General features: G+C 38.6%; 1 protein-coding gene and 1 pseudogene across 1 annotated transcript in view; both read right to left on the reverse strand.

Moving 5' to 3' along the window:
- Smad4 (SMAD family member 4) overlaps positions 1–12,497 on the reverse strand; it is a 52,951-nt gene that overhangs the window by 10,969 nt on the left and 29,485 nt on the right. Inside the window, exons 5-8 of the mRNA XM_051163640.1 lie at positions 10,125–10,337; positions 6,353–6,472; positions 6,140–6,256; positions 4,715–4,765 (exon numbers count right to left, since the gene is read on the reverse strand). Coding sequence (XP_051019597.1) covers positions 4,715–4,765; positions 6,140–6,256; positions 6,353–6,472; positions 10,125–10,337 — 501 coding nt within the window. The remainder of the gene's footprint in view (positions 1–4,714; positions 4,766–6,139; positions 6,257–6,352; positions 6,473–10,124; positions 10,338–12,497) is intronic.
- On the reverse strand, positions 8,444–8,538 carry LOC127204840 (uncharacterized; annotated as a pseudogene).

Here is a 12,497-nt window from a genome sequence, read left to right on the forward strand (position 1 = left end):
TCACTCTGTAGACCAAACTGGCCTCGAACTCCAGAGATCCGCCTGCCTCTGCCTCCCCAGTGCTGGGACTGAGAGTTTGTGCTACCATCCAGCTGGAAATACAAGTCTTTAAATATATTTGTTTAGGACATATAAAATATATCTAAATGATTGCTTAAACACTAGTTTTGAAATATTTGTGAAATTATTTTCTATAGTTAAAAAACTTTTTTAAAAGATTTTTTTTTTTATTTTGTGAGTATGTTTGTCTACATGTATGTATGTGTACCACATGTGTGCAGAGCCCAAAGAGGCCAGAACAGAATCCCCGATCCCGACTACAGCTGTGAATGGTTGTGAGCTGCTACATGGGTACTGAGAATCAAACCCAGACTCTTCAGGTGAGTAGCCACTGCTCTCAACTGCTGACCTTCTCACCAGCCCCGAACAGTAAAAACCTTTAATGAAGGCATCATATTAAGTTAGGGACAATAGCAATCAGCAAACAAGAAGCAGGTAAACTGACTGAAGCCAGAATTGAAGCCACTTAAAAATTACCCAAATTTCTAACAATAATAAAAACTAGGGAGCTGGAGAGGTAGCTCAGTGGTTAAGAGCACTGCTTGCTCTTCCAGAGGTCCTGAGTTCAATTCCCAGCAACCACATGGTGGCTCACAACCATCTGTAATGAGATCTAGTGGGTAGGCACACATGCAGACAGAATACTGTATAACAAATAAATAAATAAATCTTTAAAAAATAAAAAAATAAAAACTAATACCACTTACAAGATCTTTGAGTAAACAGTATAAAAACAAAAATGTAGTTACAAAATAAATACAATGCTGAGGGTGGGGCTTCCAATTACAATGTATTTCCCAGCTTCCACTGAACGCCAAAGCTTCACTTTAGGCCAAAGTCAACTCAAACAAGAAAAAGTTTTGTAGCCTCCATGTTTAAGAAAACTAAACTTTTATCATTATCCACTGAAGTATCTGCAAATGCACTACCCCTTCCATTACTCCCCTCTGACCACGTTCCTGCCTGGCTAATTTCCAGACACCACACGGCGGCGATGCCCGAAGAAACTGCAGCTTTCCACGGGGTGACACACAGACTGACCTGCTGAGAGCTGGAAAGAGTTTAGATGGGTTAAGAATGAAGCCTAAGTTGTACTGGGTTACATCATAGACCAGAAATGGAAACTCAAGGCCTAAGAAAGTGGAAGGAGAGAGTTTTATCTGTAAAGACACAGGCTACAGTGGGAGAGAGCTTGACAGTGTTGGGCTATGACATGAAAAGCTTCTTCATTCTCAGCACCCAGAAGGAAAGGTTTTATTTTAAAACTATGGAAAGCTAATAGAAAATGTCCTTTAAGCTTTTTGCATATATTTTTGCAATTTTGCCTCAAGGACCAAATGCCACATAATGACAGATAGCTCTGCAGCCTCTCAGGACCAACATGAACAAGAAGCTGGGATTATTCAGTCCAGAGAGCACTTGTGTTATGCCAGCTCAGCTGAAAGGCACTAACACTGGGCATGAACTTGGTCTCTGTGAAGGGTCTTTGCCAAGTTAACAAAACCAACCCCATGAAGTACAGGGGCAGCATATCACAACAGCCAGGAAAACCAGCTGTAAAGGAGACGTTCATCCGCTCATTTAGGAGGTTGTTTTGGTTTGGGTTTTACAATATAAGAACTCAGCGAAATATTGTTTGTAAAAGGGGAGTGGATCATAAAGCACTGGTTTTACAAATATTGCTCAATTATAATGGAAAATACATCTCTCCAAAATATTATCTTTAATTTCTGAAATAAAAGTAAGGTAATACCCACCTGGACAGAGACCTAATGGACTCACTGAATTACTTCCTCTCTTTATTACTCAGATCTGAACGTGATGCCCTGTACATCCTCTATGAGCACTGAACAAGCACTCTCGAAACACACCCAAAGTTGGTAAAGTTCAATCCATCAGTGTTTTAACACAAATAACCTCAAAAATACTGAAAAAAACAAATAATTGACCTTCTTAAGAATGTTTAGGTAGGGTATTGGTGGTGCACACCTTTAATCCCAGTAGTCTGGAGGCAGAAACAGGTGGATCTCTGTGAACTGAGGCAGCCTGGTTTAAGAGTTAGTTCCAAAACAGCCAAGGCTACATATGGGAAGAAGAGTATTTAACTGGTTTCATTTTTATTTGTTCAGTAAGGAAAGTGGATGCGTATGCTGGTTGCTGTAACTGGGTATGGGCAGCAGCAGGGGCGCAGACATGGCGGTGAGAGTGAGGTGATAAATCCAGCATTCAGAATGTTCTCAACATTTCTTGCCTCCTGATCCCACACCTTTGTGTATCTTTTTGTCTCAGGGGTTTTATTGCTGTGATAACACACCATAACCAAAAGCAGCTTGGGGAGGAAAGGGTTTACTTCATCTTGCAAATGTCAAGTCACAATCCATCCCCGAGGAAAGTCAAGGCTGGCTTAAGTCAGGAACTGAAGCGGAGCCCATGGAGAAACACTGCTAACTGGCATGTTCCTCTTTCAGCACCCAGGACCAGCAACCCAGGGATGGCACTAGCCACAGTGACTTGAGGTCTAAACTAGTATCGTCGCAGAACTAATCCTCTGCGATAGCTGGACAGAAGTCCCTTTAGGATGCACTCACCATTAAGCCACTTCTGTGTTCTACTAAAGAACAGGCTGCCGCAGATGTACCCTCATGTGGTCAATACTATTCTCTAAACAGTAGGGGCTATTTGGCCTCATCACCCTTTCTATTGAGAGAGGAATGAAGCAAATAACCCGCCATTATCTATCCCCTACACAGTCCACTCAGTATTACATCTTTCATCAGAACCAGGCAGTCCTTATTCCTGCAGATTGTCTCCTCCTGAATTACATCAAACACTGAGTCCCATAAGGCACATAAGCCAGTACTGACTCTCAACAATGCTGCCTCAGAGCCAGCAAGAGTCTTAATTCTTGCACCTCTCATTTTCTCCTTAAAATATATTTATCTAAACATAAACTAAGATCTTGATACAATGTTTCCAAACATGAAATTATTGCACTATACGTTCATTAAGAATTACATCTACAGCCAGGCACGATGGCACAGGCCTTTAATCCCAGCACTTGGGAGACAGAGGAAGGCAGATCTCTGAGTTTGAGACCAGGCTGGTCTACAGAGTGAGTTTCAGGACAGCCAAGGGTACACAGAAAAACCCTGTCTCATAAAACCAAAAAAAGAAAAAGAAAAAAAGAACCACGCCTACTGCAATTGGTGTCAATAAAGTCATTTTGTCTCTTGATCTAGGAGGTAGGTTAATCGCTATATGAGAAATGCTGTTAAACACAAAGATCTTCTATCCAATCACTTTTAAGGAGCTAGAAAAAAACTTGAAGTCAACATAAATAACAAAACCCCATTTATACAACTCTTTAGAACTCTAAGTTATCCTTTCACTTAGAGTCGAGGGTCATTGTAGCTGTATTTTTCAAGGCTTTACTGGAAACATATAGTTATCCTACATCCACAAAGGGTGGTTCTAGAAGAACCACCGAACACCAAAATCTGCAGAAGCTTCAAGTGTCTTATGTAAAATGATGCCATATTTGCAGTAATATACTAAAAGACGTATGTAAATCATGAGAATAAATGCTACATGGTTTTTATTATATAAAGTACTTGAGTATCTTTAGATCTGGGTATCCAAGAGAATCCTTGGAACAGAACCCTGCAAACACTGAGAGGCAACTAACTGTAAGTGCATCTTCTCAAGTGAAGAAAATCAGTTATAAACAGAATTAGAGCCGGGGTGGGTGGCACACTCCTGTAATCCCAGCACTCTGGGAGGCAGACGCAGGCAGATCTCTGTGAGTTTGAGGCTAGTCTGGTTTACAAAGTAAGTCCAGGAGAATCAAGGCTACAGAGAAACCCTATTTAAAAAAAAGGAAAAAAAAGGAATTAGAAAATCTCGGGCTCCTACTGTTTGTGTTAGAGAAGGCCTTTGGCATCTCAAGCTTTCAGGGTTTTCCTTTTTCCCTGCTCCTACAAATTTAACTTAATGTTTTCTGAATTTCAGTTAGACAATTTGTACTTTTCTTATAAAACAGATTATTTCCATTTTCAGCATCTACTTACTATTCTTCTGACATTTTAATTACATTTAATGTGTACACATTTGCACACATACATACACGGAGGTCAGGGAACAACTTGTGGAAGTCTGTCTCTCCTACCATGTGGATCCTGCGGAACACACTCCATCTTACCAGACTTGGCACAAACACCTACCTTCAGCCACAGAGCCATCTCACTAGCTGCTTCCCTAGATTTTTAAGTTTTAGTATTGAAGTTGTTTCCTTACGCTTAGTTCCAGTCTGCCGCACATTAATGTATGCAATGCCAAGACCTGGCAATTCTGTACTTAGTATCTAATTTTAAAACACAGTCTATGTGTGACTATCAGCAACTCTTAAACTGCTCATTAAGTCATAGTCACTATTACGCAGAGTTTCATTCCTGTGTAATATAATCGACAGGAGCACACATACCAATTATTCTAATAAAAATCTACATACAGGAAGCATACAGCTGTCAAAGAACAGTGTCACTGATATACTGCACATGGACTAGGAGAGTAACTTTCATATTTAAAAAAAAGTAATCCAATATAAAGATAAACATAAAAATAAACACACAGGGAATCAATATGGAAAAATACTTACCAGGGTGATTAGAAATGGGAGGCTGGAATGCAAGTTCATTGTGAACTGGCCCTAAAGAAAACATAATAAAAACCCCATTTTATTTATTAAAAGTTTTTCAATGTTAAAACTTTTAATAAACCTTAAATATAAATATCATAAACATAAATATTAAAACTTGCTTAGATCAAGTTTATGCCATGTCCAAGAATTTACAAGCTTTATTTCCTGAATTTTTTTGTGATATTAACAGCTAACCTTAGTGTTATCTGATAAATGCTATTTAACAATTTACAGCTATACAGGCAATACTTAATACAGATTATAAATTAATTATTCATGTAACAATAGTATTATTTATGATGCACTTAAAGTGCTACCCTTTCTAAAAGTAAATGCTTATGTTTCTTAAGTTAGGAACATTTATATAATAGAACAGTAGCTATCATAATTGAAAGCTTATTCCTTAATACACTGTGCTAAAAAGTCACAGATTTACTACATAGACTTCTTACAATATTGCTTCAAGCAGATAAAATTACAACCCTTGAAGCTTAATAAGTTTAAACAAGTGACCAGCGATCATAGAACAAACCCAATATTGTACACACTGGTCTAGGCAGCCACTAGAAATCACACTCTCTGAACACATGGAAAGATAGTAACGTAACTGTTATTAACAATACGTATATAGCATGACCTTCCCCCATATATACATATCACACACACACACACACACACACACACACACACACACACACACACACCCATTTATATGACTGGAAGGAATAATACTGAAGTAATATGCCTCGGTTATAAGATTCTAAGTAGTTGTATTAGTTATGCCTTTTGTACTTCCCTATATTTTTGGTACTATTACTCTTAAAATGAGAGGGAAAGAGATTTTATATTCATGGAAGATTTATATCCCTGATTTTTTTCCCTCCATCCCTATACTTGTGATTTTAATTTCAAATGAGTAATGTTCCTATTCTGTCTGAAAGTGGACTGTCTATAGTGTACCCTTCCCACGACTCCTTTATGGAGCATTAATAGATATCTATAGTATCTATGACATTGATTCTATGGTGAGGGAAACCTTGAGATCAGAGTACTCAAGGGCTTAGGTCGACTGTGGGTGGTATACACACATGACCTAAAAACACATATAAAGCAAACAAATGAATGGAAATCAATGTGGTGTTGATGAACCATCAGCAACAGAGGAATGAATGTACTTAGTGAACATTGGTACAAAACAAAGTTAGGATAACTATTAAAGGAACTGTTTATAAATAATATTGAAAACGTAAAAGGCACTAATCATTTAATAAAATTAAATAATAAGATGAATAAAAGATGCAAAGCCATTTTTCTTAAGAAAATAGAAATCAAAGTCCTAGCTAGAAAAGAAAAAGGCCTGCTTCCAATGAAAAGAGAGCTTACAGTAATGTCCGGGATGGGGCGGCATAGGCGGGTGGTGCTGAAGATGGCCGTTTTGGTGGTGAGGCAAGTTAGGTGTGTATGGTGCAGTCCTACTTCCAGTCCAGGTGGTAGTGCTGTCTAAAAATTAAGGCCCATATGCATTAATTTGCTTTTATAAAGGCTGCCTATTTATTTTCTCAACTATTTACAAGGTTTTAAAAAGCATGTACGTACTATGATGGTAAGTAGCTGGCTGACCAGTAAACCCGTTCTGCTGCTGCCCTGGCGGAGGCCCTGAAGCTATCGGCAACAGTCCTTCACTATGGCTGCCTGCCAGAATACTGGCCGGCTGACCTAGAGAAACAAGAAGACATTAACACAGCACATGTGTAGATGCAATGTTATGCTTTTATACAAAAATGAAGGGCTAATTATGTCTGGTAATTCACAACTCTAAAAGTGGGTCAAAGGGGAACTCACCAGTTACCTATCAAATAAAAAAACCTACAAGCATCTATACAACCTTCAGAAGTTGTTCAAAATGTCCCTTTCTTAAGCACTACCTTCCTAACATTCATGCCTATTTCTTCACAGATCCTCTTCCAATGCTGAGAAGCACAGCATTTCAACCCAGACCACTCTGGACTTCCCTGATTTGGATCTCCAAAACCCAGGCAAGAAAACGTTGACAACAGAAAGTTAATTATCATGGCACATATCATGGTGCTGGTAATGGCAGGACAGGAAGCACAGGAGGCAAGTGTTTAAATGGAATAGGATGGCAAAGGCGAGAAACTTAACAGAAAACAAAACAAAACATAACTAGCTCCACACCAAACCAATACAGCATTTAGCAAAACAGCCGATAGAAACCCTATCAGTCAATTTTGAAACTTTTTCATGTCCACTTTTAAAAATCAGAATTATATTAAGAATGTCACTATACACCCAGATTTATATTAAATTAGTTGCTCCCTCTGTAATACACCAAGAAAACAGTTTCATTTGGCTCCCATTTTGCTCAAAATATGTTTCATGTTTTATTATCTGTCATTTTAAAGTTTCATTTTGTAAGTGAAAAAGCCTATTTGTTCAAAGTAAGCATTAAGTCACGTTTATCCCATTTGGAAGACACTAAATGACATATGACTTACTGCTATTTGTCACTGACACCATTTTTCTTTTCTCATAAATGGAGTGCAATCAGATAAAGAAACTAAAAGTCACTGCGATCCACCTGCCAAGCATAGTGGTCCGGCTATAATCCCAGCCAGAGGAAAGCTAAGCAAGAGGATTCAAGGCCAGCTGAGCCATAATGGCAACTTGCTTGTCTCCAAAAAATAAAAAAATAAAAAATAAAAGAAATAACAACAACAAAACAAAAACAAGGCCTATTTCTCCCTCCACAGCGTAACTCCTTAAAACCAAGGCCTGCAAACCACTATACTCATCTACAGTGAGTGTTACCATCACAGTGGGTAACACAGACACAATATACAACCAGCTCATCTAAACAGCCTTCCCATTCTTCTATTTGTCTATTTCTTTTCTTTTAGTGCTATCAATGTATCTTTTTAGAAATAAGAAAAAACTTTTACCACATGTTCTAAAATCTACAATACATATTTCAACTATAAACATGTACTTTAAAAACTACTAAGACAGAATTGGATATATTTCATTCACATCTTTTTCTGGCAAGCACAACTCTTGCTGCATGGAGGGGAGGAAAAAATGTCAAGATGAAGTCACTCTGGAAATTCTTGAACAAAGTTTAATCTCCAGAGAATATAAAAGAAGCTCATGTCTGAGCCCCAGTAGTGATCTACATGTAAGCTGATGTCATCTAATTTTTCTTCATCCCTATTATTTCTGTCAACCACACTCCAAATGAGTAAATAAAAATACATTGGTAAGCCAGAGATGCAAGCTAGGTTGGCATGCTGCATACATGTTGTCCTAGCATTTCAGGGGCTGAGTCATGGAAATCAGGAGTCCAAAGACTCTTGGCTTATGGAGTGAAATCTTGTCTCAACCCCCTCCCCACCCAAAAAGGTATATACATACACACATATGTCAAATGTGCACACATTGTGACTATTGAAACAAACCTCCTATTTATCCCAAAGATTAAAAGTTCCATGTTGAGTCTAATTGATACTAACATAGATAAGTAGGAGTCTCTTCGGTAGTAACAAAATATCAATCCATATCAATCAACAACCTACTGCCAATATAGGTTTACAAACAATGTTCTTAATAATCAAAAGCAATTCACACTACTCACATGCTCCATAATTCATTAAAAACATTTTTTTCTTTTCACATCAGATGAGTAATGTACCCACGTTCTAACAAGGTTTAATGAGCGGCAAAGATGTGAATACTCAATCATCACACTTATGAACCAAAAAAAGGATCAACTCATTTAAATTTAAAAATAAGAATAATAATTAGGGCTAGGAAGATGGCTCAGTGGGTAAAACACTTGCTCTGCTAGTATGAGCCCCTGAGTTCTAATCCTCAGAAGCACATAAAGCTGGATAGCAGGGTGTACTATAATTCCTGCTAGGAGGTGGAGCCAAGGATCCCCAGAAGCTTACCAGACAGTGAGCCTGGCAGCTGCAGCTGCAAACAAGAGACCCTCACTCAAACAAAATGGAAAGAAAAGACAACAGCAGAGGTTGTCTTTCAACTTCTGCATGTGCTCCACAGCAGGCGCACCATCACTCACACACACACCACAGCAGGCGCACCATCACTCACACACACACCACAGCAGGCGCACCATCACTCACACACACACACACACACACACACACCCCACAGCACACCCACCATCACTCACACATACATGTACATCATACACTTTTTAAAAAAATTTTTTTAATTTAAATTAAACAGCAAATTACTGTACTTTGCAAAGCAGGAAGTTGTTCAACCCATGGTTTTGTAAAAGCAAATAACAATGTAAAAAAAAAACAAAAAACAGATTCCACTGCCTTTATCAGTCTCCCAGGAAAGCTGACCTAGGCTGGGGGTGTAGCTCAGCAGTCCAGGTTTGCCTAGCGTGGGTGAGGTCCTAATGTCAACTGATAGGATCCAGAAACAAAGACAGAAGAGGAAGTAAGAAAAGAGAACAGGACACAAACTAAACCTCCTATGACACCAGTGGGGATGGTGCAAAAGTTAGCACTTTTACCCCAAGAATCCTTTTCAAAGATTGGATTTTAGTTTTATACTGAAACTGGTTAAAAATAGTTGAATGTCTACCTGGGGCAATAAATATTAAAAACAAGTCAAGTTTAAGAGCCTTTTCTTTCCAAATAGTCACAACAGGAAATTAAGAAGACGGTTATAAAGTTAACCACTCAGATAAAATAAAGAATCAAAGAAGGCTTCAATTGCACTGACAACGACTTTGCTCAACATCTTGGCTGAAAGCTGTCTGTTGGTCCAGTGCGATGGCTCAATAGTAAAGGCTCTTGAGACAGAAGTTTGGTACCTAGAACCCATGAAAAGATGGACGGAGAGAAATGGCTCCACAAAGTTGTCCTCTGACGTCCACAAACACACTGTGCCCACATGTGCACACACACAATTACATACTTATATACATTAATAAAAAATTATATAAAATTTGTCAACTATTCAATATTTCTCTAGAATCTATGAAAAATATAGGAAACTTCTTATGCATGCAATAGTAAATAATGCTAGACTTCAATTTAAGATTATAATCAAAGTCATTACATTTGACTACATATCAATGTTAGAAACTTTAAATAAATTACAAATACCTTTCTCCCCAGAATGAACACAAGTACCAGTTTAACAAAAGCTTACCTCCAGGCTGAGTGGCATGGCTCAAGAATAAGAATCCACCCAGCACATGTCGGTCCCCACACCACACCCAGCACCATGAAGACCACAACAGCTCCAGGGACTGGACATAAATATTCAATGGTTAGAAAACCTTACAACTACATCTAACCGAAACACTCACTTGTGGAAGCCACAGGAATGTTGGGGAAGTTGGTGGTACTAGTGGCAGTGGACTCCGAAGGGGCTAGCAGAGCTGGGGCGCTGTATGTCTCCGTTGATGCACGATTACTTGGTGGATGCTGGATGGTTTGAATTGAATGTCCTTCAGTGGGTAAGGATGGCTGTCCCTCAAAGTCATGAACGTATTCATCCTTCACTAGCATACTTGGTGGAGCTACGTATTAAAAAAACAAAAAATAAAAAAAAAACAACAAAACGTACATTTATCTTTTTATATTCTTCCAGTTCCACAAAGACAATATACAAGTAATGTCACAGTATTTAAAAATCAACCACAGTATAAGTAATTCAAATTCAGAATTTTTCATATTACAGAAAAGCATACATCTTATCAGCTATAGGTACTTTGACTCACTGAAATTTGAAAAGATATTCTTTAATTTCCTAACAAATGTAGAAGTACATAATCATGTAAACAGGTAAACCCAAGGCCCAGCAAAATGTTCGCTTAGCTATGAAGAGCACTTATTCAAGGCAAGCCGTGGCTATATACTTAGCTCTGTCTTTCTGAACTTCATAATGTGAACATGAGCGGGAGTTGAAAGGTATTTAATGCCAGGACCTAGGATTATAATTAGCACACTGTTTGAAATTGCTCCATACTGAAAAGTTCCTTTAAAAAGTGAAACTGAAGCCAAATGTGTGGAGTTTGCCTGTGATTTGGCATTCAGAAGGTAGGCCAAGAAGATCACAAGCCATCAAACTGTTATTCTTTCAAAATTCTTATCTACATAAAAATGAGAACACTCAGGAACTAAAATCTTCCACACTTTATTGAGCAAAACTAGTGTCCAGGTCATGAAGAGTAATACCTTAAACTGGTGCTCAATGTGCTTTACTGCATCTTTTTAGTGAAACTGAACTGTATTCCTCTCAGTCCTCTGTTTAGAGCCTTTTCATGTGGTCTGGGCCCACTGGTTTGGCCTCTGCTGTCCACCTAGTGAGCCCATCCTTTAGTCTTCCCAAACTAATACCTGTAGATATTGTAAACTTTACAATCCAGGGGACCTGGTGCATTTTTGGCCTCAAGGGCACCTGCACACATATGCACAAATTTGCACAGAGACACAAAAAATACACACACACACACACACAAAATCTCAAAATAAAAATAAATCTCAAAGTAACTTCTATGAGAACCAATACAGTAAGAAGATGCTTAACACATTATCATGTTTCAGTAAAGAAGTCGAACCTACAACAGCAACCTGCTCACAAGCTACACTGGTGTAATAGTGGCACAAATGTTCTGAGAGTAACCAATCACATTATTATTATTGGATTTAAGATCCACTCCATGAGATGGAACCTGACACTATTAAAGTAGCCAAGAACTGAGACTAAATAGCTCATAGGCCCTAGAGGAAAACTTACTATTACTCTGCCAAAGTAACAAAGCAGCAAAATGACTTCCAAAGGCACACTGCTGTACTCAAAGAGGATGCATTTCTCAGCCCTCATCAGAGACGCTTCTCTTGCATTGGTGAGAATTACCAGAGATGCACAGCTGCACAGTGTGTACAGAGTGAGACTCTGGAGTGCCCAGGCCTAAATGAGATGTCTGCATCAAACCCTGCCCTCGAGGCTCGGCGCACTGAAGAGGGGGCGGGAAGATTTTAAAAGCCAGAGGTGGTCGATGACTCCAAGGGAACAACAGGGCTAATACAAATATAAACTCAGAGACTGGCAACATACACAAGACCTGCACAAGTTCAGACCAAACAAAACTCCCAGCACTAAAAGCAGACACAAAATTGTCCAATGGCGTCCCACTGGGAATGTAAACTACACTCCAGGGCAGGCCTCATGCCCAAGAGTATCTGGCCAACACAAAATTGATTACATGTTTTTGTGTTCTTTTTGTTTTTGTATTTTTCTGCCTTAATGGTTGTTTATTTAAACCTCTGGTTTTTTACAGGTATTTATTTTTTTTGAGTGATGGGAGAGGGCATGCACAAACATGAGGTAGGAAGGTGAGTACAGTGTGGAAAAAGTTAGGAAAGAAGAAATATTAACAAAAAAAATTACTGTATATAAAACATAATTTTAAATTTAAAAAGTTGACCCTAAATACTAATATTGAACAAATTATAGTAACAAAACAAGATCCTGTTCAGAGCATAAGCTGAGTGTGGCTAAGGTTTTTTAGTTTATTATGCTCTTAACAAAATTCTGGACTTTTCTTGGACACTTAAGAGCTTTGCTGATGAAATGACTGAGATTTCTTACCCCTACTGGCATTGCTAATACAAAAGGAGGCAGCTGTGAACTTGGTGGAACTGTTCTGAGAAGACCGCATGAGTGACTGACATCC

This window comes from Acomys russatus, chromosome 20 (assembly GCF_903995435.1).
Source record: "Acomys russatus chromosome 20, mAcoRus1.1, whole genome shotgun sequence".
NCBI lineage: Eukaryota > Metazoa > Chordata > Mammalia > Rodentia > Muridae > Acomys > Acomys russatus.